Genomic DNA, 25,158 nt, shown 5'->3' with positions numbered 1-25,158 from the left:
CAGACTGGCTGCATTGCCGAATGGTGCAAATACCACCGTGCAGCAAATCTGTGTTCATTTATGTATTAATCAGCATGCGGTTGTGTCCCAGTGTTTTATACGCGGTGCCGGCTAATATAAACAAATAAAATGCTGGGACATTTTCCCTCCTGGGTCCTCACTCTTTGTGGACAACTTTTTTCTTTGCACATTCCCTCACAACCATTCCGATAGTTTCAGCAATCTCCCTTCAGGAATCTACTGACATTTGTGAGTCTTTATTTTGATGCTGTGACTACTGATTGTTATTCTCTCACTGATAAATTCAAAATTCTGGGGAAAACTAACCAGAAATGCACGGGAGGATTTATGGTGCTGAGCCGGTCAATCAGAATCATTGCAGCTGCATCGACCCGACAGTCGACCCAACCTGTAGCTACATTTCTTGGGAGGTGTACATCAGGTTATGCCAAAACATAGAGAGGGGATGTAAATAACCTGATTGAGTCAGGACATAACCACACGGTAATTAACAGATAATGCACCTCGCACAAGCATAAATGTTGCTGACAACTTACACAGGTACATTGTAGGCCCAGAAGAGATTCAACACTGAAGCATAAATCAGTAATGAGAATATACATGCAGATCTTAACGTAACAAAAGAATTTTTAACTTTAATAATTTTTTGTTTATTACACTTTTGTGAATTGTAGTCTCTTGTCAGTGAAATTGCATGATTTGGGGCTTAAATACTGTAGTGAACTTTTGATAGCACAGGAAATGCCAAAGTCAACAGTCCTGATTTCCCAGTGTTAAAGCTGATGTGTTATAAGGGCACAGCGCCTGAAGCAGAAAGCAAGACTGAACAAAGTAAGTTTAGAACAGGGCTCTTCAACTCCAGGCCTCGAGAGCCCCTGTCCTGCAGGTTTTAGATGTGTCCCTGATCCAACACACCTGAATCAAATGGCTGAATTACCTCCTCAGTATGCAGTCAAGTTCTCCAGAGTCCTGCTAATGACTTCTATATTTGACTCAGGTGTGGTGAAGCAGAGACACATCTAAAACCTGCAGGACAGGGGCTCTCGAGGCCTGAAGTTGAAGAGCCCTGATTTAGAACCACTGTCTTAATAACCATTGATTCTGACTGCGGTTTTTGTAAACAGAACATCTGTCTATGGCAAACTTCAGCACGGCAGATGATTAGACTGCAATATATGTTTGTATTTTGGCTTTGTTTCTCTCTTTACTGATATATCATCATATTTTGTGCATGTAGTTGAGACTATTATAACACCTCATTTGACTCCTGAAATAACTACATTTTTATTATGTTAACACACAGAAGGTGGAGTAAAACACAGAGAACAGAAAGTCTTGGCAGGTGAGTTTTATTTTCGTATTTATAAACATATGTATAAAAATGTAAAAAGTTCAAGTCTATACAGTATATATACATGAGGGGGACAAAAATAGCAAAGTGATCATTAAGATCATTGCATCTCCAGTATTTGCTGTGAGGCTGAAGGAGTCCTTCTAACAGCAGTGGTTCACGTCTGCAGTGCAGTCCTCCAGTTTGAAGGCGGCGTCTTGTTTAGCTTGAAGCAGTACTCTGACCAGCAGTCGTCGTGCTCACAGCTCCGTTCTTCCCGTCCCTGAATAAACAAGTGAGTTGGTCAGTGAAAAGCAGCACAGACCCTTAGTTTGTCATGTTCACACAGAGTTGTGTGATGTGTGTAGTGGGAGCATTCAAGCTGAACTTAGCCTACCTGTTTTGATTTTTAAGAATGAGTCGTCCAAGTGGTGACTCTGGATTCACACACTTCTTTGTATCGGTTTTATGGTAACACTGAAAAAGAAGAAAGAGGTAAATTAGGAAGGAGCTGAAGAATGCAGCAGAATCATGGCTCAGGTCATCTCGTGAACTCACATGATCTCTGTACGTGGACAGAAGATACTCGGGTGGTAAATGACCGGCTCATCCTTGATGAGCTTTGGGCTGATCCTGCCAATGTAATTGTAACACTTGCATTTGTTAGATCTGCTGGCTGGTTGTGCTGTGGAGGGAAAAAAAGATCATTACCTCTTGATCCTCTTTAAGTCAGACAACAGCCAAAATACTCATTAATATAAACAGGGTAAGAAGAAAGAAGAAAAACTGAAGTTTTCACAGTACCTTGTGCACAGAGGACAAGCAGGCAGGTTAGGAAGGCAGTGATTGAGTTCATAGTTGCAGCTGGAGGCAGATTCACTGTTCACTGTCTGTCTTGAGTCTTGACTCCTGATGGTGTGAAGCTGGAAACAGCCTTCTTATATACAGTGACTGCACCAGTGACCCTCACCCCAACCGGAAGAGCTGTTTTGCAGCATCACACACTGATTTCACTTTCTTCTTCTTCTTCCCTCTACAAAGCCCATTTCCCAGAATCACAGACTCTGCGTCTGCAGCAGCTGTGGCTCAAGAACAAAAGCTTGCAGAGTTGTATCATTTGGGCACATAAATTACATTAATATGAATATCACTTTAAAGCTTCCAGCTACAGTTTTAATATGAGATATGATTAGTATATGAGAGGTTGATTTTAAAAATCAGCTGTGTTGCACAGAGCCATGAGTCAGGCCTTTCACTGTGTCTTCCTTTTTTTATTCAACAAGCCCATTTCCCAGAATCACAGACTCTTCTAGTTCAGCAGCTTTGGATAAAAAATATTATGCAGAGTGAGTTCTCTGTCATATTTTCTGCTCTTTTCCTTTAACATTTCATTTTTGGCATTTTTCTTTTTTTTCCCTCCAGTTCAGTTTCAGTTTGCATCAGAGAGTGGGCATGCAGGTGAGTAACAGGTATTGTTTCCTTTCTTTTGCAGGACATGATGGCTTGGAAGTTCAGGTGAGTGATTTCTGACAAAAACATTCAAGTTTGCAGGTTCCAGAGAATGAGTTCCAGTCTTTTTCAAAAGGGGCTATTTCACTAGGGATCAAATGAGAAAAAAGGATTTAGAAATGCACTGAGCAAGAGCAAAGAGTTAACACCAGGGGTGACAATGATCTGAGAGTGAATGAGCAAATGGAAAAAAAAAATGGTGCCTCCACCTAAAATTGGGGAAAAGCAGGACAAAGCCAGCCTAACTCTGCACCTGAGAAAAGAGAGAGGGAAAAAGAAGTTAGAGACAGAGGGAGAAAAAGGGGAAAGCCAGACCCGCCAGGACCATGGCAGGCTGACACATAATCAGCCATGTCAGTCGTTGGCATGTGTCCAAAGACACAACCAACATACCAATGATTTATTCATTCAGAGACCAGGTTGCCAGTCATCATTGTACGGTCATATGCTAATCTTAGTGCATAGTTAGCTCATATATCAGTCACTAACAACAGAAGCATTGCATTGTAAATAAAAAGACTGTGTGTTTTTTTACTCAGATACTGCAAAAGCAAAAAAAATGCATATATATATATATATATATATATATATATATATATATATATATATATATATATATATATATATATATATATATATATATATATATGTATATATACACATATATAAATTAATGACACTAAAATTTATTAAAGGTTTCTGCCAAACAGTTAGTTTTTTATATTTTCATGACCCTCTCCTTTAAAAAAAAAAAAAAAAGAGGATGGGCAGTCAAGCTCAGAATGGCAAAATAACCATAAATTCACCTTGGACATCCCTATAATTCTCACAATCAGATGTTGCAGATTTAGCACAGTGTTTACCTCACATTCTTGTCCAGTCCATTTCTGCTTTATTAAGTCTTCTCACATCTCTTTTCCCTTTCCTTTTTTTTTTTGAATCCATCCATCCAGTCTCTTCAGTTGGAGCCTATCCCAGCTGTCATAGAGCAAGAGGCAGGGTATACCATGTACAAGTCACCAGCCTCTCACAGGGTTAACATAAAAAGACAGACAACCATTCACACCTATAGTATAGGCAATTTAGAATCACCAGTTAACCTAACCCCACTAACCGCGTGTCTTTGGACTGTGGGAAGACACCGGAGTACCTGGAGAAAACCCACACAGACACAGGGATGCAAACTCAACAGAGAGAGGCCAACATGGTTTTGAATCCAGACCTTCTTGCTGTGAGGCAACAGTGCTAAACACTGTGCTGCCATGCTGCCCCTGTTTGAAGCAGAGTGTCTTTTTCTTTCTTTTTAACAAGCAAAAAGTCAAAGGCATTAAAAATGAGCCCATCTTTATGTACAGATCCTGGAGGCATTAAGATTAGTGATAATAATTTTCAGACATACATTAGCTACAATGAAAAAAATTATGTCAACTCTGCCTGAAAAACACTGCCATGCCTTGCAAGCTAAACACCTGCTGCACCAGCACTGGAAAAAACAAACTTCAGACTATCCAAGAAAACCTGCTGTGACCTGAGGTCTTCCTTGAGTGGTGATCAGATGCTGTCCACAAAAATTTACAGGAAAACAAACTCAACTTCAGTTCTTTATTGATTAAATCTAATGTTGTCAGTACTCTCCATATTAATAAAATTAATTAATTCATCCAAGAGAACACACAAAAGGTGGCGCAAAACACAGAGAACAGAAAGTCTTGGCAGGTGAGTTTTATTTTCATATTTAAAAAACATATGTTCAAAAATGTAAAAAGTTCACGTCTATACAGTATATATACATGAGGGGGACAAAAATAGCCAAGTGACCCTCACCCCAACCGGAAGAGCTGTTTTGCGGCATCACACACTGATTTCACTTTCTTCTTCTTCTTCCCTCTACAAAGCCCATTTCCCAGAATCACAGACTCTGCCTCTCCAGCAGCTGTGGCTCAAGACCAAAAGCTTGCAGAGTTGTATCATTTGGGCACATAAATTACATTAATATGAATATCACTTTAAAGCTTCCAGCTACAGTTTTAATATGAGATCTGATTAGTATATGAGAGGTTGATTTTAAAAATCAGCTGTGTTGCACAGAGCCATGAGTCAGGCCTTTCACTGTGTCTTCCTTTTTTTATTCAACAAGCCCATTTCCCAGAATCACAGACTCTTCTTGTTCAGCAGCTTTGGATAAAAAATATTATGCAGAGTGAGTTCTCTGTCATATTTTCTGCTCTTTTCCTTTAACATTTCATTTTTGGCATTTTTCTTTTTTTTCCCTCCAGTTCAGTTTCAGTTTGCATCAGAGAGTGGGCATGCAGGTGAGTAACAGGTATTGTTTCCTTTCTTTTGCAGGACATGATGGCTTGGAAGTTCAGGTGAGTGATTTCTGACAAAAACATTCAAGTTTGCAGGTTCCAGAGAATGAGTTCCAGTCTTCTTCAAAAGGGGCTATTTCACTAGGGATCAAATGAGAAAAAAGGATTTAGAAATGCACTGAGCAAGAGCAAAGAGTTAAAACCAGGGGTGACAATGATCTGATAGTGAATGAGCAAATGGAAAAAAAAATGGTGCCTCCACCTAAAATTGGGGAAAAGCAGGACAAAGCCAGCCTAACTCTGCACCTGAGAGAAGAGAGAGGGAAAAAGAAGTTAGAGACAGAGGGAGAAAAAGGGGAAAGCCAGACCCGCCAGGACCATGGCAGGCTGACACATAATCAGCCATGTCAGTCGTTGGCATGTGTCCAAAGACACAACCAACATACCAATGATTTATTCATTCAGAGACCAGGTTGCCAGTCATCATTGTACGGTCATATGCTAATCTTAGTGCATAGTTAGCTCATATATCAGTCACTGACAACAGAAGCATTGCATTGTAAATAAAAAGACTGCGTGTTTTTTTACTCAGATACTGTAAAAGAAAAAAAATGCATTTATATATATATATATAAATATATATATATACACACATATATAAATTAATGACACTAAAATTTATTAAAGGTTTCTGCCAAACAGTTAGTTTTTTATATTTTCATGACCCTCTCCTTTAAAAAAAAAAAAAAAAAGAGGATGGGCAGTCAAGCTCAGAATGGCAAAATAACCATAAATTCACCTTGGACATCCCTATAATTCTCACAATCAGATGTTGCAGATTTAGCACAGCGTTTACCTCACATTCTTGTCCAGTCCATTTCTGCTTTATTAAGTCTTCTCACATCTCTTTTCCCTTTCCTTTTTTTTTTTGAATCCATCCATCCAGTCTCTTCAGTTGGAGCCTATCCCAGCTGTCATAGAGCAAGAGGCAGGGTATACCATGTACAAGTCACCAGCCTCTCACAGGGTTAACATAAAAAGACAGACAACCATTCACACCTATAGTATAGGCAATTTAGAATCACCAGTTAACCTAACCCCACTAACTGCGTGTCTTTGGACTGTGGGAAGACACCGGAGTACCTGGAGAAAACCCACACAGACACAGGGATGCAAACTCAACAGAGAGAGGCCAACATGGTTTTGAATCCAGACCTTCTTGCTGTGAGGCAACAGTGCTAAACACTGTGCTGCCATGCTGCCCCTGTTTGAAGCAGAGTGTCTTTTTTCTTTCTTTTTAACAAGCAAAAAGTCAAAGGCATTAAAAATGAGCCCATCTTTATGTACAGATCCTGGAGGCATTAAGATTAGTGATAATAATTTTCAGACATACATTAGCTACAATGAAAAAAATTATGTCAACTCTGCCTGAAAAACACTGCCATGCCTTGCAAGCTAAACACCTGCTGCACCAGCACTGGAAAAAACAAACTTCAGACTATCCAAGAAAACCTGCTGTGACCTGAGGTCTTCCTTGAGTGGTGATCAGATGCTGTCCACAAAAATTTACAGGAAAACAAACTCAACTTCAGCTCTTTATTGATTAAATCTAATGTTGTCAGTACTCTCCATATTAATAAAATTAATTAATTCATCCAAGAGAACACACAAAAGGTGGAGCAAAACACAGAGAACAGAAAGTCTTGGCAGGTGAGTTTTATTTTCATATTTAAAAAACATATGTTCAAAAATGTAAAAGTTCAAGTCTATACAGTATATATACATGAGGGGGACAAAAATAGCCAAGTGATCATTAAGATCATTGCATCTCCAGTATTTGCTGTGAGGCTGAAGGAGTCCTTCTAACAGCAGTGGTTCACGTCTGCAGTGCAGTCCTCCAGTTTGAAGGCGGCGTCTTGTTTAGCTTGAAGCAGTACTCTGACCAGCAGTCGTCGTGCTCACAGCTCCGTTCTTCCCGTCCCTGAATAAACAAGTGTGTTGGTCAGTGAAAAGCAGCACAGACCCTTAGTTTGTCATGTTCACACAGAGTTGTGTGATGTGTGTAGTGGGAGCATTCAAGCTGAACTTAGCCTACCTGTTTTGATTTTTAAGAATGAGTCGTCCAAGTGGTGACTCTGGATTCACGCACTTCTTTGTATCGGTTTTTATGGTAACACTGAAAAAGAAGAAAGAGGTACATTAGGAAGGAGCTGAAGAATGCAGCAGAATCATGGCTCAGGTCATCTCGTGAACTCACATGATCTCTGTACGTGGACAGAAGATACTCGGGTGGTAAATGACCGGCTCATCCTTGATGAGCTTTGGGCTGATCCTGCCAATGTAATTGTAACACTTGCATTTGTTAGATCTGCTGGCTGGTTGTGCTGTGGAGGAAAAAAAAGATCATTACCTCTTGATCCTCTTTAAGTCAGACAACAGCCAAAATACTCATTAATATAAACAGGGTAAGAAGAAAGAAGAAAAACTGAAGTTTTCACAGTACCTTGTGCACAGAGGACAAGCAGGCAGGTTAGGAAGGCAGTGATTGAGTTCATAGTTGCAGCTGGAGGCAGATTCACTGTTCACTGTCTGTCTTGAGTCTTGACTCCTGATGGTGTGAAGCTGGAAACAGCCTTCTTATATACAGTGACTGCACCAGTGACCCTCACCCCAACCGGAAGAGCTGTTTTGCGGCATCACACACTGATTTCACTTTCTTCTTCTTCTTCCCTCTACAAAGCCCATTTCCCAGAATCACAGACTCTGCCTCTCCAGCAGCTGTGGCTCAAGACCAAAAGCTTGCAGAGTTGTATCATTTGGGCACATAAATTACATTAATATGAATATCACTTTAAAGCTTCCAGCTACAGTTTTAATATGAGATCTGATTAGTATATGAGAGGTTGATTTTAAAAATCAGCTGTGTTGCACAGAGCCATCAGTCAGGCCTTTCACTGTGTCTTCCTTTTTTTATTCAACAAGCCCATTTCCCAGAATCACAGACTCTTCTTGTTCAGCAGCTTTGGATAAAAAATATTATGCAGAGTGAGTTCTCTGTCATATTTTCTGCTCTTTTCCTTTAACATTTCATTTTCGGCATTTTTCTTTTTTTTCCCTCCAGTTCAGTTTCAGTTTGCATCAGAGAGTGGGCATGCAGGTGAGTAACAGGTATTGTTTCCTTTCTTTTGCAGGACATGATGGCTTGGAAGTTCAGGTGAGTGATTTCTGACAAAAACATTCAAGTTTGCAGGTTCCAGAGAATGAGTTCCAGTCTTTTTCAAAAGGGGCTATTTCACTAGGGATCAAATGAGAAAAAAGGATTTAGAAATGCACTGAGCAAGAGCAAAGAGTTAACACCAGGGGTGACAATGATCTGAGAGTGAATGAGCAAATGGAAAAAAAAAAATGGTGCCTCCACCTAAAATTGGGGAAAAGCAGGACAAAGCCAGCCTAACTCTGCACCTGAGAAAAGAGAGAGGGAAAAAGAAGTTAGAGACAGAGGGAGAAAAAGGGGAAAGCCAGACCCGCCAGGACCATGGCAGGCTGACACATAATCAGCCATGTCAGTCATTGGCATGTGTCCAAAGACACAACCAACATACCAATGATTTATTCATTCAGAGACCAGGTTGCCAGTCATCATTGTACGGTCATATGCTAATCTTAGTGCATAGTTAGCTCATATATCAGTCACTGACAACAGAAGCATTGCATTGTAAATAAAAAGACTGCGTGTTTTTTACTCAGATACTGCAAATGCAAAAAAATGCATATATATATATATATATATATATATATATATATATATATATATATATATATATATATATATATATATATATATATATACACATATATAAATTAATGACACTAAAATTTATTAAAGGTTTCTGCCAAACAGTTAGTTTTTTATATTTTCATGACCCTCTCCTTTAAAAAAAAAAAAAGAGGATGGGCAGTCAAGCTCAGAATGGCAAAATAACCATAAATTCACCTTGGACATCCCTATAATTCTCACAATCAGATGTTGCAGATTTAGCACAGCGTTTACCTCACATTCTTGTCCAGTCCATTTCTGCTTTATTAAGTCTTCTCACATCTCTTTTCCCTTTCCTTTTTTTTTTGAATCCATCCATCCAGTCTCTTCAGTTGGAGCCTATCCCAGCTGTCATAGAGCAAGAGGCAGGGTATACCATGTACAAGTCACCAGCCTCTCACAGGGTTAACATAAAAAGACAGACAACCATTCACACCTATAGTATAGGCAATTTAGAATCACCAGTTAACCTAACCCCACTAACTGCGTGTCTTTGGACTGTGGGAAGACACCGGAGTACCTGGAGAAAACCCACACAGACACAGGGATGCAAACTCAACAGAGAGAGGCCAACATGGTTTTGAATCCAGCCCTTCTTGCTGTGAGGCAACAGTGCTAAACACTGTGCTGCCATGCTGCCCCTGTTTGAAGCAGAGTGTCTTTTTTCTTTCTTTTTAACAAGCAAAAAGTCAAAGGCATTAAAAATGAGCCCATCTTTATGTACAGATCCTGGAGGCATTAAGATTAGTGATAATAATTTTCAGACATACATTAGCTACAATGAAAAAAATTATGTCAACTCTGCCTGAAAAACACTGCCATGCCTTGCAAGCTAAACACCTGCTGCACCAGCACTGGAAAAAACAACCTTCAGACTATCCAAGAAAACCTGCTGTGACCTGAGGTCTTCCTTGAGTGGTGATCAGATGCTGTCCACAAAAATTTACAGGAAAACAAACTCAACTTCAGTTCTTTATTGATTAAATCTAATGTTGTCAGTACTCTCCATATTAATAAAATTAATTAATTCATCCAAGAGAACACACAAAAGGTGGAGCAAAACACAGAGAACAGAAAGTCTTGGCAGGTGAGTTTTATTTTCATATTTAAAAAACACATGTTCAAAATTGTAAAAAGTTCAAGTCTATACAGTATATATACATGAGGGGGACAAAAATAGCCAAGTGACCCTCACCCCAACCGGAAGAGCTGTTTTGCGGCATCACACACTGATTTCACTTTCTTCTTCTTCTTCCCTCTACAAAGCCCATTTCCCAGAATCACAGACTCTGCCTCTCCAGCAGCTGTGGCTCAAGACCAAAACCTTGCAGAGTTGTATCATTTGGGCACATAAATTACATTAATATGAATATCACTTTAAAGCTTCCAGCTACAGTTTTAATATGAGATCTGATTAGTATATGAGAGGTTGATTTTAAAAATCAGCTGTGTTGCACAGAGCAATGAGTCAGGCCTTTCACTGTGTCTTCCTTTTTTTATTCAACAAGCCCATTTCCCAGAATCACAGACTCTTCTAGTTCAGCAGCTTTGGATAAAAAATATTATGCAGAGTGAGTTCTCTGTCATATTTTCTGCTCTTTTCCTTTAACATTTCATTTTTGGCATTTTTCTTTTTTTTCCCTCCAGTTCAGTTTCAGTTTGCATCAGAGAGTGGGCATGCAGGTGAGTAACAGGTATTGTTTCCTTTCTTTTGCAGGACATGATGGCTTGGAAGTTCAGGTGAGTGATTTCTGACAAAAACATTCAAGTTTGCAGGTTCCAGAGAATGAGTTCCAGTCTTTTTCAAAAGGGGCTATTTCACTAGGGATCAAATGAGAAAAAAGGATTTAGAAATGCACTGAGCAAGAGCAAAGAGTTAACACCAGGGGTGACAATGATCTGAGAGTGAATGAGCAAATGGAAAAAAAAAATGGTGCCTCCACCTAAAATTGGGGAAAAGCAGGACAAAGCCAGCCTAACTCTGCACCTGAGAGAAGAGAGAGGGAAAAAGAAGTTAGAGACAGAGGGAGAAAAAGGGGAAAGCCAGACCCGCCAGGACCATGGCAGGCTGACACATAATCAGCCATGTCAGTCGTTGGCATGTGTCCAAAGACACAACCAACATACCAATGATTTATTCATTCAGAGACCAGGTTGCCAGTCATCATTGTACGGTCATATGCTAATCTTAGTGCATAGTTAGCTCATATATCAGTCACTGACAACAGAAGCATTGCATTGTAAATAAAAAGACTGCGTGTTTTTTTACTCAGATACTGCAAAAGAAAAAAAATGCATATATATATATATATATATATATATATATATATATATATATATATATATATATATATATATATATATATATATATATATATATATATATATATATACACATATATAAATTAATGACACTAAAATTTATTAAAGGTTTCTGCCAAACAGTTTTTTATATTTTCATGACCCTCTCCTTTAAAAAAAAAAAAAAAAAAGAGGATGGGCAGTCAAGCTCAGAATGGCAAAATAACCATAAATTCACCTTGGACATCCCTATAATTCTCACAATCAGATATTGCAGATTTAGCACAGCGTTTACCTCACATTCTTGTCCAGTCCATTTCTGCTTTATTAAGTCTTCTCACATCTCTTTTCCCTTTCCTTTTTTTTTGAATCCATCCATCCAGTCTCTTCAGTTGGAGCCTATCCCAGCTGTCATAGAGCAAGAGGCAGGGTATACCATGTACAAGTCACCAGCCTCTCACAGGGTTAACATAAAAAGACAGACAACCATTCACACCTATAGTATAGGCAATTTAGAATCACCAGTTAACCTAACCCCACTAACTGCGTGTCTTTGGACTGTGGGAAGACACCGGAGTACCTGGAGAAAACCCACACAGACACAGGGATGCAAACTCAACAGAGAGAGGCCAACATGGTTTTGAATCCAGACCTTCTTGCTGTGAGGCAACAGTGCTAAACACTGTGCTGCCATGCTGCCCCTGTTTGAAGCAGAGTGTCTTTTTTCTTTCTTTTTAACAAGCAAAAAGTCAAAGGCATTAAAAATGAGCCCATCTTTATGTACAGATCCTGGAGGCATTAAGATTAGTGATAATAATTTTCAGACATACATTAGCTACAATGAAAAAAATTATGTCAACTCTGCCTGAAAAACACTGCCATGCCTTGCAAGCTAAACACCTGCTGCACCAGCACTGGAAAAAACAAACTTCAGACTATCCAAGAAAACCTGCTGTGACCTGAGGTCTTCCTTGAGTGGTGGTCAGATGCTGTCCACAAAAATTTACAGGAAAACAAACTCAACTTCAGTTCTTTATTGATTAAATCTAATGTTGTCAGTACTCTCCATATTAATAAAATTAATTAATTCATCCAAGAGAACACACAAAAGGTGGAGCAAAACACAGAGAACAGAAAGTCTTGGCAGGTGAGTTTTATTTTCATATTTAAAAAACATATGTTCAAAAATGTAAAAGTTCAAGTCTATACAGTATATATACATGAGGGGGACAAAAATAGCAAAGTGATCATTAAGATCATTGCATCTCCAGTATTTGCTGTGAGGCTGAAGGAGTCCTTCTAACAGCAGTGGTTCACGTCTGCAGTGCAGTCCTCCAGTTTGAAGGCGGCGTCTTGTTTAGCTTGAAGCAGTACTCTGACCAGCAGTCGTCGTGCTCACAGCTCCGTTCTTCCCGTCCCTGAATAAACAAGTGTGTTGGTCAGTGAAAAGCAGCACAGACCCTTAGTTTGTCATGTTCACACAGAGTTGTGTGATGTGTGTAGCGGGAGCATTCAAGCTGAACTTAGCCTACCTGTTTTGATTTTTAAGAATGAGTCGTCCAAGTGGTGACTCTGGATTCACGCACTTCTTTGTATCGGTTTTTATGGTAACACTGAAAAAGAAGAAAGAGGTAAATTAGGAAGGAGCTGAAGAATGCAGCAGAATCATGGCTCAGGTCATCTCGTGAACTCACATGATCTCTGTACGTGGACAGAAGATACTCGGGTGGTAAATGACCGGCTCAGCCTTGATGAGCTTTGGGCTGATCCTGCCAATGTAATTGTAACACTTGCATTTGTTAGATCTGCTGGCTGGTTGTGCTGTGGAGGAAAAAAAAGATCATTACCTCTTGATCCTCTTTAAGTCAGACAACAGCCAAAATACTCATTAATATAAACAGGGTAAGAAGAAAGAAGAAAAACTGAAGTTTTCACAGTACCTTGTGCACAGAGGACAAGCAGGCAGGTTAGGAAGGCAGTGATTGAGTTCATAGTTGCAGCTGGAGGCAGATTCACTGTTCACTGTCTGTCTTGAGTCTTGACTCCTGATGGTGTGAAGCTGGAAACAGCCTTCTTATATACAGTTGACTGCACCAGTGACCCTCACCCCAACCGGAAGAGCTGTTTTGCGGCATCACACACTGATTTCACTTTCTTCTTCTTCTTCCCTCTACAAAGCCCATTTCCCAGAATCACAGACTCTGCCTCTCCAGCAGCTGTGGCTCAAGACCAAAAGCTTGTTGTATCATTTGGGCACTTAAATTACATTAATATGAATATCACTTTAAAGCTTCCAGCTACAGTTTTAATATGAGATCTGATTAGTATGTGAGAGGTTGATTTTAAAAATCAGCTGTGTTGCACAGAGCCATCAGTCAGGCTTTTCACTGTGTCTTCCTTTTTTTATTCAACAAGCCCATTTCCCAGAATCACAGACTCTTCTTGTTCAGCAGCTTTGGATAAAAAAATATTGTGCAGAGTGAGTTCTCTGTCATATTTTCTGCTCTTTTAAACATTTCATTTTCGGCAGTTAAAGCCAGAGTAAAACATTTCTTGGATATTTTATTTTGTTGTAGTTAGTTTTGTAAGTCCACATTATTGTTTCAGTTTTCATAGCTGAAACATATCGTGTCCATGTGTCCATTTGTACAAGAAATCATTTCGTGCTCTGATATGAATGCTAGAAATGATCAAATTTTTCAGTTTTAATTTCACTGAGGTGACTTCATGCAAGGACCCAATACTACAGACTATGACTCATACTGATGCCATGCATAGTGAACAAAAGGCTTTAATACTGACTCCTAATATTTTTGCCCGACTCAAATTAAATTCAAATTAAAAATTGTTTAAAAATGTTAAACTATTTTCTGTATTTCACTGGTAACTAGTGTGACTGCACCAACACAAAAGTGTTGTTTTGTTTCCTTATACTAGTTAAAAGCATGTAAGACCTGGTGGTACCATGTACAAGGAGTTGCAGTAGTACAATTAGGTTTTGATAGGCTTGGATAACTCTATGTATGTCCTTATATGATAAAACTAGCTTGAATTTAGCTGTGGTTTTCAGCTGATAGAAGTGACCCTTCACAAAATAGTATCAGGCATCATAAAAAGTAGTAAGATCAGATTTTTGGTATATTAACAGATGGGGTCTACTTGCACTACTGTGAACCTGTCATGACACAGCTGCTCTACTAGCTCACACATTATTTCTCTAGCTACTATATTTAAAATGTATAAAGGCACATATACTGTTACTACTACAGCTGCGAATAACTAGTAAAGAGTGTTCAAACCCATCATTAATACAAAGCATATTATGAATACAAACTTTTATCATAAAATTTATGTCATGATAAAAGTAATGTGCCTTTGATTACAGTGTGTGCTTAACCAAGAATTCCCACAGATACACAGATGAGACTTTAATGAGTGATTTATGGCAGTAGGCAGATTTTGCTCAGTAACAACATCACCTCTGTTGTTTATTGGGTGTGTTGTTCTCTAACTTCTGATGATATATAATTCCCTGTTTGTTTGTTTTTATTTTCAGCAGATCCCTTAATGCCTTTAAAGAAAGGGAAGTGAAATTGAAGGAAACATGCTGAGGGAAAGCACCATTCACAATAAACTCTGCATTGAAAGTACTAACATGATGATGAAATCTGAATGGAGCTGACTTTTCACAGATGATGAAATCAGATGGTCACAGGTTCTGACAAGAAACCAGAGAAACGTGACTTATGAAATATTATGGCACCTGCTTTTCATGCAAATGTATAATTTCTGATTGGGGCATGGAAATGTGTGATATCAGCTTGTAATCCCTCTCACCTTTACTCAGCTTTTACCACTTTAATATAAACAAACTGTGAAAATCTTCCATGAAATAATAAAAAACTATTTAGCATTATCAGTGTTATTTTAAGCTTCATTTACAGTATACAACACCACAACACAGCACAGTTGTTTCTAAATGCTTTATATTGTACTTTTCAGAAGTTATATCTCCAGCTGTTGCACTGTAGCCCTCAAAATAAAGGCTCTACCTCTTTGTTTTCAGAAGGTGCAGTAAGTATACAAGTGAAACAAGGCAACACTATGATCTCACACCACACTTGTATCACTTGTATTGGTTGTTTTGATGCTATTTAGAATTTTGTAGGCGATTTTAATTGAGTAACAATTATTTAATGATTTTACACTAAGAGGTGCAGCACATTATTTTGTCTTATGACCAATGATGACAATAAAAAACTGTTGACATATTAAAGAAACGCTCTGCCTTTAAATAAGTGTTCTGGATTACAAAGTAACAGAGCAGTATTTTATTTACCTGTTTAAGTGCAGCTAAGTGGCCATAATTAACTCATTTAGGAAGCTAAAACAATTAAACTTCTCATGGTATTATCACATGAATCTATATTAATCTACAGCACAATAAAAAAGCATTTCCCCATAATAAAACTTACATCTTACTGATCTACACAAATTGTCTGATTATTTGGGGTGGCTGTAGCTCAGGAGGTAGTGCAGGTCATCTACTTATCAGAAGGTTGGTGGTTTGATCCCTGCCTACTCCATTCTGCATGCCAAACCCTAAGCTGCTTTCTGACGTATCCTCTGGAGTGTGATTGTTAGATTGTATGCACTTAGGCATAGAAATACCGTAAGTGCTTGTATAAATGGGTGAATAAGGCATGTTGATTAAGGTGCTTTGAGTGCTCAAATTAGAGTAGAAAGGCACTATATAAAAACCAGTCCATTTACCATGTGACAGGCTTGGCCTTGATGACCTTGTGCACAGAGGACAAGCAGGCAGGTTAGAAAGGCAGTGACTGAGTTCATAGTTGTGGTTTCACTCCCCCACTGTTGTGCAGGATGGCACACTGTTTTCATTTTCTCCTTCGTTTTCTCTCTAAGAAACCCATTTCCCAGAATCACAGACTCACTAGTAGCTTTAGCTAAAAAGAAAAAAAAATCTACAGACTGAATCTTTATCATATTGTCCACATGACAAGCAGAAGTCAGTGTGGAAAATAAATTATATCAGTTCATAATGCAGAATGAATAGCTTGCACATTTGAAAAGAGCCAAGTGAGATTTGCCTTGTACAAATGTCCATTTTCACATTTGTAAATCCATTGACACAAACTTTGCATGTCTTCATGCCTCAACAGCTCTTATAAGGCTATTCTTTAACTTTCAGTTGAGCGACTGACCAACCATATCATATCATGATATGGTTGCACCATGGGCCTGCTGTTTTGTTACTTTTTCTGTCTGTTTTCTGGAGGTGGGCTGGTGTCATTGTGGTGCTCTACTGCCAGACCAAGCACTGTAGAGTGAGTGTTATGTTAAAAGGTAACAAAGAACTGTGTGTGAAACTATAGCTAACTCTTTACACAGAGGAAAATCCTTTGATAGCTTAGCCATTGCTACACTAATTGTAGTGTTTTCCCCATTTATTCTCCAAACAACAGTTGACTCAGGGCGCTTTAGATTGTAAGGTAAAGACCCTACAATAACAAAGAGAAAATGACATCAATCAGATGACCCCCTATGAGCAAGCACTTAGTGACAGTGGGAAGTAGAAACTCCCTTTTAACAGGAAGAAACCCCTGACAGAACCAGGCTCATGAGCATCCATCTGCTGCAACTGGTTGGGGGTAAAGGGAGGGAGACAGGACAAAAGACACACTGTGGAAGAGAGACAGAGATTAATAATAACAAATGATGAAATGCACAGTGCATCCTCAGCAAGCCTAAGCCTACTGCAGCATAACTAAGGGAGGGTTCAGGGTCAAAAAGTCCAATTTTAAGCCAAATCTTAAAAGTGGAGAGGGTTCCCTGAATATGTCTCCCAACCTGGGATCTGGTTCCACAGAAAAAGGGCCTGAAAACTGAAGGCTTTGTCTCCCATTCCAACCACAACTTTGAGTTGATAGATAAATATGCTGGGGCAGCAGGTTAGCATGGTGGTTGACACTGTTGTCTCACAGTTAGAAAGTCTGGGTTCAAATCCACCTTGGCCTGGGAGTTTGCATATTCTTGGCCCAGGAATTTGCATATTTTGCCCGTGTTTGTGTGGGTTTTCTCTGGGTGCTCCAGTTTCCTCCCACAGTCCAATGACATGCAGCTACTGAGGTGTACCCTGCCTCTCATGCTATGACAGCAGGGATAGGCTCCAGCCATTACCTTCACATACATGGTAATGTGGTAAACATGGACACGTGTGTGGATTTAATGTGACTCCCACTTGTGATTATGACATGTACTTTACTGAGCAAGAGGACATGTTAGTTTATCAAAGTATTCATTTTTACATAAATACTGCATAAAAAGACACCAAGGACATCCCACCTTTGCTTCAGTTGCTTTAATGTTGTTAAAATCAACTTTTTGCTCAGTGATAAGAAGTATATGCACTTCTCTTCATTCATTCATATAGTATACAATGTTTACACTTACCACACTGTGTGTGGTTAGCTAGGAAACCACAAGGATGCAAAGTCAAGACTTCACTGCATTCCAAAGCAATTATTTCTCTTATGCATTGTCAATATGTGTCCCCCATTTCAAATTATTAGCATAGATTTCTGTGGAAATGGGATGTGAAACTGAAACAAACTGACCGAGAAAAACACCATCCCCATTACCTCAAATAAACTTTGTATAAACTCTATGAAATTAGGTTTGGACTCACAGTGCCTTGTGGAGAGAGAAAAAAAAGGAGTTTGACAGTTGAATCCAAAAATCTGACTGCATCAAAAATCTTCATTCAAGCATGTTTATTACAAAAGCTAAGACAGATGGGTTGAGTGATGAATTTTTAGGTACAGGTTAGATTACTTCCACATTGAAGACCTCTGATACATAGCAGATTAATAAAGAGAGATTGATCATATTTAAGAAATAAGCATTAATTAATGGTAGGACTTCTTTGAGCAGTCTTGTAGAAATGGAGTCTAACAGACAAGTTGATGGCTTGGAGGAAGCAACTACTGAAGTTAACTCAGAAAGATAAACTGGAGAGAAAGAGTCTAAATAAATATCAGTAGTACTGAAAGTAGCTGTGTGAATAATGTGCATAATGATATATCTGTGAGATGGTTATGAATATTATTTTTTCCAATGGTTAATTTTTATTTGTAAAGAAATTCGTGAAGTCATTACCATCCATCCATCTATCCATTTTCTTCCTCTTATTTGGGGCAGGGGCAGCAGCCCAAGAAAAGAAGTCCAGACTTCCCTCTCCCCAGCAACCTCCACCAGCTCGTCCGGAGGGGTCCCAAGGCGTTACCAGGCCAGCCGAGAGATATAATCTCTCCAGCATGTCGTGGGTCTACCCCGGGGCCTCCTCCTGGTAGGACATGCCCGGAACCCCTCACCCAAGAGACGCCATAGACCATAGGTGAGGGTAGGAACATAGATCGACCAGTAAATCGACAGCTTCGCTTTTATGCTCAGCTCCCTCCTCACCATGACAGACTGGTGCAGCGTCCTCATCACTGCAGACACTGCCCTGATCTGTCTGTCGATCTCCCATTCCCCTCTCCCATCACTCGTGAATAAGACCCCGAGATACTTAAACTCCTTCCTGAGATGGAGAGGGCACTCCACCCTTTTCCAGCTGAGGACCATGGCCTCAGAATTAGAAGTGCTGATTCTCATGCCAGCTGCTTCACACTCGGCTGTGAACCGTTCCACTGCGAGCTGGAGGCCACCCCCCGATGAAGCCAACAGGACCGCATCATCTACAAAAAGCAGAGGAGATTCTGAGGCCACCAAGGAAGAAGCCTTCTGCTACAGTACATGGCTACACCTAGAAAGTCTGTCAATAAAAATTATGAACAGAATTGGTGACAGGGCAGCCCTGGCAGAGGTGACCCCTACGACGCCTCCTGTGGGTGGTGGGCCTACAGAAGGGCGAGCCCATGTCGTCTCTTCGGGCTGCGCCCAGCCGAGCACCACAGGCTAATGACCGGCCATCAGACGCTCTCACTGGAGCTCCCTCCATAGACCTGGCTCCAGGGTGGGGCCCCAGTAGCCCTATCCCAGGCTGAATAAACAGTTCCCTCATTGCCATTTCCATAGGGGGTCTTCTGAATCGCTCTTTGTCTGCTTACTAGTTAAGTTTAAAGGACTATTTGGCTCAACAGAGCTCTGACTCATTGTCAGCCTGGCTATAGTGCTTTAAAAAAACCTGGGGTTACTCTTATTTTCGTCAATCAGTGATAAATAGTAAGGTGTCCTACCTTTACGGGGAGCTTTTTTTTTTTTAATAAAAAAACAAACTCTTTTTCCAGACTAAATGAATATCTTCTAAATTAGAGAGATGCCATTTCCTGTCCAAACTATGGGTTATCTGCTTTAAGCTGTGCATTTGTGAGCTGTACCAAGCACTTCTGATTTCAGGGTTTCTTTTTTCAGAGAAGCCACAGTATCCAGATTCTTACGCATTGAAGATCTAAAACTACTGATGAGATAGTTTACCTCTGTGGGAGTAGAGTTTAGATAGCTGCTCTACACTATGTTGGCGCATGGCATTGAAGAAGCCAATAATGGATTTAGTTACAGCACTTTCAGCAAGACATCTACTGTAATAAAATTTACTTCCACTGTTGTGTAATCCATTAAAGTAAATGTAAATGCTATTGAGAAATGATCAGACAGGAGGGAATTTTCAGGGAATACTGTTAAATGTTCAGTTTCTATGCCATATGCCATAACAAGATCCAGAGTGTGATTAAAGTGGTGAGTGGGCTCCTTTACAATTTGAGAGAAGCCAATTGAGTCTCATAATCAATTGAATGCAGTGTTGAGGCTGTCATTTTCAGCATCTATATGGATGTTAAAATCACCCAATATAATGATTTTATCTGAACTGAGCACTAAATCAGATAAAAAGTCTGAGAAATCAGATAGAAGCTTTAAATATGGGCCAGGTGGACATTAGATAACAACAAAAAGCTGTTTTTTGAGTTTTCCAATTAGGGTTTAAAAGGCTAAGTGTCAAGCTTTCAAATGAGTTCAAACTCTGTCTGGGACTTTGATTAATTAATAAGCTGGAGTGGAAGAGTGCTGCTACCCCTCCTCCACAGCCTGTGCTTCAAGCATTGAGGCAGAATAAATCAAAGCTTTGATCAGTTATTAAATAATTTACTAAGAGGGACCTGTTAGTAAAGACTTAATGTTTAATAATCCATATTTATCTGTTTTCCTCTTACAGTTGAGGATGCTACATTGTTCTTTCTTTGTAAATTTGAAATGCTCATAAAGGTTGTTTTGGAACAAATAACTGATATTGTCATTCGGATTGGAGGAGATGTTGAAATTTTTATTCTTAACCCTTTACCCCTACCCATTCTAGAACATGCACTTCAACTGGTAGCAGCAAAGTCTGGTTGCTCTGATTTTTACATTACTTTACATAACATTACTTTATTTTTGTTGCATTTTTATCAATTTGTCAAGTGCTGATGGATACTTCTGTGGGTAGAAGAGTTTACTCAAGAGCTTTTTTCCTTGAAATGGAGCAAATCTGGAAGATACCACCCTGTTCCAGCTGAAATAAAGAGGTGTTTTTGTGGTTGCCTTACTGGTGCAAGGCAAAAAGTGAGATATAAGTCCTTTCTGACAACAGTCATCATGGCCAATGTCAACTCTGCCCAACAACAGTGATGAGCTGGAGATATTGGTAAAGACTCAGAAAGTATACCACGAGTGTAGTCTTATGAGTTTTACTGAAACGCGGTTGAATCAAAACATCTCAGACTCTAATGTGGATCTACTTGGTTTCACCCTCGTACAGTCAGACGGAGATGCTAAAGCTAGTGGCAAGAAAAAAAAAATTGAGGGTCTGGTTTGTTTGTGAACTAGAGATTAGTTTTCTCTCAAAGATTCTTGACAGAGTAGTTGTAAAACAGCTAACTGATCATCTGCAGAGGAACCGTTTATTTGAAGAGTTTCAGTCAGGTTTCTGAATTCATCACAGTACAAGAACAGCATTATTGAAGGTCACAAATGACCTTCTTACAGCCTCTGACAGTGGACTCATCTCTGTGCTTGTCCTGTTGGACCTCAGTGTAGCTTTTGATACTGCTGACAATAACATTTTATTACAGAGATTAGAGCATGCCATAAGCATTAAGGGTGCTGCGCTGCAGTGATTTGAATCATATTTATCTAATAGACTCCATGTATATGGACCAGTTTTTTCACACTATATGCTTCCCTTGGGTGCCTAAGTAATTCAGATCAGGTTTCGCAGCTGTGGGTAGGCTGCATGGTTATTTTCTGTATTTTTATCATTTTAGTCACTTAACTATGCTTTTGTTTATAGCTTGCTCAGTTTTTAATTTCCAGCCATTGCAGATGGAAAAGTGATCATTATCAGTGGTTGTAATACAGTGTCCTTTCACCCTGGTAAGTGGTTCTGGAGAAAGTATGTCCACCTGTTATTTGATAAATATGCAACAATGTGATTTTTATTTTTAGGGGTCTGTCTCAAGGGCCGGATAGTGCCGAACACCTTCTAGCATTAGGTTGTATAACCTGCAGCGGCAGGTATTCCTGAGGGGTGTTTATATTGTTTCTGTTTACAGTATTTTGCTGCCAGTGGACAGCCCAAGGTTGCCCACTAAACTGTCTGGTTGGGAAGCTGTCTCGTTTGAGCAACTTCTTGTCAGAATTGGTCTGCGGGCCCTGACGGTGTTTCCATCAAGAGCCACAAGAAGTGCCGTTACCCCAGGTTCTTTTGTAGACTGATTGTGGTGTTGGAGCCACTGGGGTGAAACTGGCGTGGTTGGTCTTTAGCTTACAACAGGAAGTGCCTTGAGGTGACTGTTGTGATTTGGCACTATAAAAATAAAACAACTGAATTCTTCAGCCTCTGTTTCTCAAAAACAATCAAGTTTTTGTTGCAACTCATTTAATTTCATGATAAATTAAAAGTTCACATTCATCGGTGAAGACCCATATTAAAAGCACTTAAATAGCATTTAAAATCATGAAAAACTGTTAAAGTTCAAGCTTTGATTCCATAAATATGCACTTATGTTTTCATGTTCTGTTAGTGGATTAAAAGAACATTAGACTCTGGCTGTGCAGCAGGAATGTGAGTATGAGGAGGAGGATCAGTCTTCATCTGCATCATCAAAGGCCACGCCGGTCGCTTGCTGCTTTCTGCAAACACAGACAAGAGCTTGTTTTCATTCACACAAATCAGCACAATGAGTGTTCTGTTAGAGACCCACAAGAGACATGCCATACTTTTTAGCCCCTGGGTTGATAAGTGAAGAACCTGGAAGTCTTCTTTTCACTGTCACTGATGGAGCACTGTTCTGCTGCTGCCTGGGCTCAAACTCTGAAGGGGGAAGAAAACGTTTAATTACACGATTATATTTTTTAACATGACATCTACATGTCCTCCTTTACTGAAAACAATGGATCATTTTTGTTTAAACTAAGAAAATCAGCATTTATTAAAATCACTTCTGAAAATTTTAATAAAAATGTCAATTAGAAGAAATTCCCATTACTTCTGAAAATAAAGGCTACTTCATACATCATTTTATCATTACGATATTTGAGAAAACTTGAGCCAAAGGTCTTTCCATGACTGTCCATGTAGAGCTATTACTCTAGTTTATATTTGTGCTATTTTTGGACCTTTAGCTTAGCCCCTGCCACATCAAAGACATAAAAAACTAATAAAAAACTTCTCTGAAGTAAAACTGAGTGTTAAAAACTATTTGAAATCGTCCACTGTTTGTGCTACTCATGTTTTGCTTTCTTTGTTTCTTTTCTTTTCTTCTTCGTCTTCATGGTGAACTTTGGAAACAAACCTCTAGTATTCTAATTTGTGGTTTCACAGAGCGCACTTGTAAAATGGTCCAGAATGAAAATGTTAATTTACTTCTGACAATTTTCATTTTGTCTTGTTGGGGGTGAGACAATAAATCCTTTTTTTAAAAATATGGATTTTTGATGTAGTAAAACACTTAATACTAAGTAAGTACTCAGCATTAGGGATGTCACAGCAGCATTATCACTTTATGGCCTCTCCTAGTTTTCCACCACCATATCAGCTGTTTTATACACACATTATGGATTATGCACACATCAGAGAGTGCATCCTGTTTTAAATTCTCAACCAAGACCATGCATTAATGGAATACTAGCATTTTATGGGTAAACATCCATAGGCTGTATACAAAACATAGACAGCACCCATAACATTACACGCAGATATTGAACGCTGCATTCTGAAGTCTTAAAATTAGTGTGCGGTTGCTATATTGGGTTTTTTTGGAGCCAAAAGCCATTTCACAAATGTATACCTGTGGGCCGCCTTTGGTAATTTTTCACTGGGCTGACTGAAGGGGGTCCACCTGTGAGAGGACATGTGGCATGTCACAGTCAGCACTGATTTGATAACAAGTGAGTTTTAACTGCAAAAAATGGGAGTCAAGTTGCATTCACTGTCAAGCTGCGTGAGGCTGTCAGCCATCCTGAACAGCAGCTCCCTCAGCTTCTCTGTAGCCTGTGGACCTTCCAGTCTGGGCAGGGCTACACTCAGTTCTCCTGGACTGGAACCAAAGTGCAGCTCTGCACCAACCTCATGCACTGCAACAGACACATTTCCACTGCTGCAAGATGCCCTGAAGGAACAGAAGAATATTCAGCCTCACACACCTGACCACAGCTTCATCTAATACCGTATAAGAGGTGATTCATGCAGGAGATCAAAGTGTAGTCTCACCTGAGTTTGAGGATGTAATCCTCTGTAGATTTTAAGGCAAACCTCTGTCTCTGAACAAACAGACAGAGTTAGAAACAACAACAGTACACTGACTGAATGAGAAGAAACCAGAAGACTTACAAACTGCTTCAGGCTGTCTTCAGTGTACACCACACTCCAGACGTTTACAGCATCTGTCAGACTACAACACACAATGAAAACTGTTACACTGCACACGTGTGCCTACACACTGACATCTGGTTTTGACTTCCGCGCTCAATCTTTGTAGAACATACGACGTAACCTACACAAGTGGCCGGCGTTTATGCTTGTGCTACTGCATTATGTGTCAACTAGTTACCGTGTGGTCGTGTCCCGGTAGAAACAAATAAAATGCTGGGACTTCCCCCCTCCAGGTTCCTCGCTGTTTGGTTTTGGATGCAAACATATTGGCAGCTCTAGTTTTTCCCACTTCTTTGCTCATTCCCTCACTTCCATTCCGATCATTTCAATAATCTCCCTCCAGGAATTGACTTAAAGTTTTGAGTAGGCTACTTGTTTTGATGCTGTGATTATTAATATTAAGGTCAAATATAGTGCAGTTTCCGTCCTAGTCTATGGTCAAGCACAAACTTTTTTTTTTCCGGCTATCGTCGGAATAAGAAAAAGTCGGATTTTACATGAATTCTGGCTAACAGCAGCCTCTGACTCACCAAACACTAAGCATTCCGTCTTTCCTGCGTGTGTAACAAAGAAATTTAGACTGGCTCGTTCTATCCAACACGGTGCAATAGTAATTCACACTCACATCCATTTTCCTCCACGGTTCACTGGCAGCTAACAAAACCAAGGAAGAACAACACAACACATCCTTCTGTATCCTGTATCCCCGAGAGCTGTCTGTCGCATAAGGGCCAGACTGCTCTGTTCAGCGCCACCGTCTGGTGTGGATGATTACTGCATTGCCTTACAGACTGCTGTGCATAAAGTAGGCGCTTCCACTGATTCTTTGCGTACGTGCGTGTAATTCACTTCACTTCAGTTTTATAGAGCCAAATCACAACAAGCAGTCATCTCAAGGTGCTTTTATTGTAAAATAAAAACTATACAATAATTATAGAGA

At 39.6% G+C, this 25,158-nt stretch overlaps 3 protein-coding genes across 4 annotated transcripts; all 3 read right to left on the bottom strand.

Moving 5' to 3' along the window:
• Positions 1–6,950: 6,950 nt before the first annotated feature.
• On the bottom strand, positions 6,951–7,774 carry LOC115777670 (C-X-C motif chemokine 9-like). The gene is made up of 4 exons (XM_030725616.1): positions 7,673–7,774; positions 7,427–7,553; positions 7,265–7,345; positions 6,951–7,150 (listed from the first exon to the last, which is right to left on the bottom strand). The coding sequence occupies exons 1-4, from the start codon at positions 7,722–7,724 to the stop codon at positions 7,090–7,092; spliced, it is 321 nt and encodes a 106-aa protein (XP_030581476.1). The 5' UTR covers positions 7,725–7,774; the 3' UTR covers positions 6,951–7,089.
• Positions 7,775–12,446: 4,672 nt separating this feature from the next.
• On the bottom strand, positions 12,447–13,329 carry LOC115777668 (C-X-C motif chemokine 9-like). The gene is made up of 4 exons (XM_030725615.1): positions 13,228–13,329; positions 12,982–13,108; positions 12,820–12,900; positions 12,447–12,705 (listed from the first exon to the last, which is right to left on the bottom strand). The coding sequence occupies exons 1-4, from the start codon at positions 13,277–13,279 to the stop codon at positions 12,645–12,647; spliced, it is 321 nt and encodes a 106-aa protein (XP_030581475.1). The 5' UTR covers positions 13,280–13,329; the 3' UTR covers positions 12,447–12,644.
• An 8,877-nt stretch (positions 13,330–22,206) lies between these two features.
• Positions 22,207–24,906, bottom strand: paxx (PAXX non-homologous end joining factor). Of its 2 annotated transcripts, none has more exons than XM_030725600.1 (7): positions 24,749–24,906; positions 24,177–24,237; positions 24,057–24,106; positions 23,777–23,955; positions 23,635–23,685; positions 22,565–22,658; positions 22,207–22,477 (listed from the first exon to the last, which is right to left on the bottom strand). In XM_030725600.1, exons 1-7 carry the CDS (start codon positions 24,847–24,849, stop codon positions 22,429–22,431), a joined length of 585 nt encoding a protein of 194 aa, XP_030581460.1. In that variant the 5' UTR covers positions 24,850–24,906; the 3' UTR covers positions 22,207–22,428. The 2 variants fall into 2 exon arrangements, with proteins under 2 accessions (XP_030581460.1, XP_030581461.1); XM_030725601.1 differs by having other exon boundaries at positions 24,057–24,100.
• Positions 24,907–25,158: the final 252 nt, after the last annotated feature.

Source organism: Archocentrus centrarchus, unplaced genomic scaffold, assembly GCF_007364275.1.
Source record: "Archocentrus centrarchus isolate MPI-CPG fArcCen1 unplaced genomic scaffold, fArcCen1 scaffold_63_ctg1, whole genome shotgun sequence".
Lineage (NCBI taxonomy): Eukaryota > Metazoa > Chordata > Actinopteri > Cichliformes > Cichlidae > Archocentrus > Archocentrus centrarchus.
Note: the sequence above shows the minus strand (reverse complement) of the source record. Positions and strands in the feature narration are given on the sequence as shown.

What these genes read in the sequence shown, in the direction of transcription:
- LOC115777670 (XM_030725616.1), bottom strand. Translation starts at nt 7,724, where the DNA reads ATGAACTCAATCACTGCCTTCCTAACCTGCCTGCTTGTCCTCTGTGCA. An exon ending in TGTCCACGTACAGAGATCAT is followed by an intron (nt 7,346 to 7,426) that starts GTGAGTTCACGA and finishes CTTCTTTTTCAG; the next exon opens with TGTTACCATAAAAACCGATA. An exon ending in ATTCTTAAAAATCAAAACAG is followed by an intron (nt 7,151 to 7,264) that starts GTAGGCTAAGTT and finishes TTGTTTATTCAG; the next exon opens with GGACGGGAAGAACGGAGCTG.
- LOC115777668 (XM_030725615.1), bottom strand. Translation starts at nt 13,279, where the DNA reads ATGAACTCAATCACTGCCTTCCTAACCTGCCTGCTTGTCCTCTGTGCA. An exon ending in GCTTGTCCTCTGTGCACAAG is followed by an intron (nt 13,109 to 13,227) that starts GTACTGTGAAAA and finishes TTTCCTCCACAG; the next exon opens with CACAACCAGCCAGCAGATCT. An exon ending in ATTCTTAAAAATCAAAACAG is followed by an intron (nt 12,706 to 12,819) that starts GTAGGCTAAGTT and finishes TTGTTTATTCAG; the next exon opens with GGACGGGAAGAACGGAGCTG.
- paxx (XM_030725600.1), bottom strand. Translation starts at nt 24,849, where the DNA reads ATGGATGTGAGTGTGAATTACTATTGCACCGTGTTGGATAGAACGAGC. An exon ending in AAGACAGCCTGAAGCAGTTT is followed by an intron (nt 24,107 to 24,176) that starts GTAAGTCTTCTG and finishes CTGTTTGTTCAG; the next exon opens with AGACAGAGGTTTGCCTTAAA. An exon ending in TTACCAAAGGCGGCCCACAG is followed by an intron (nt 22,659 to 23,634) that starts GTATACATTTGT and finishes TTCCCCCTTCAG; the next exon opens with AGTTTGAGCCCAGGCAGCAG.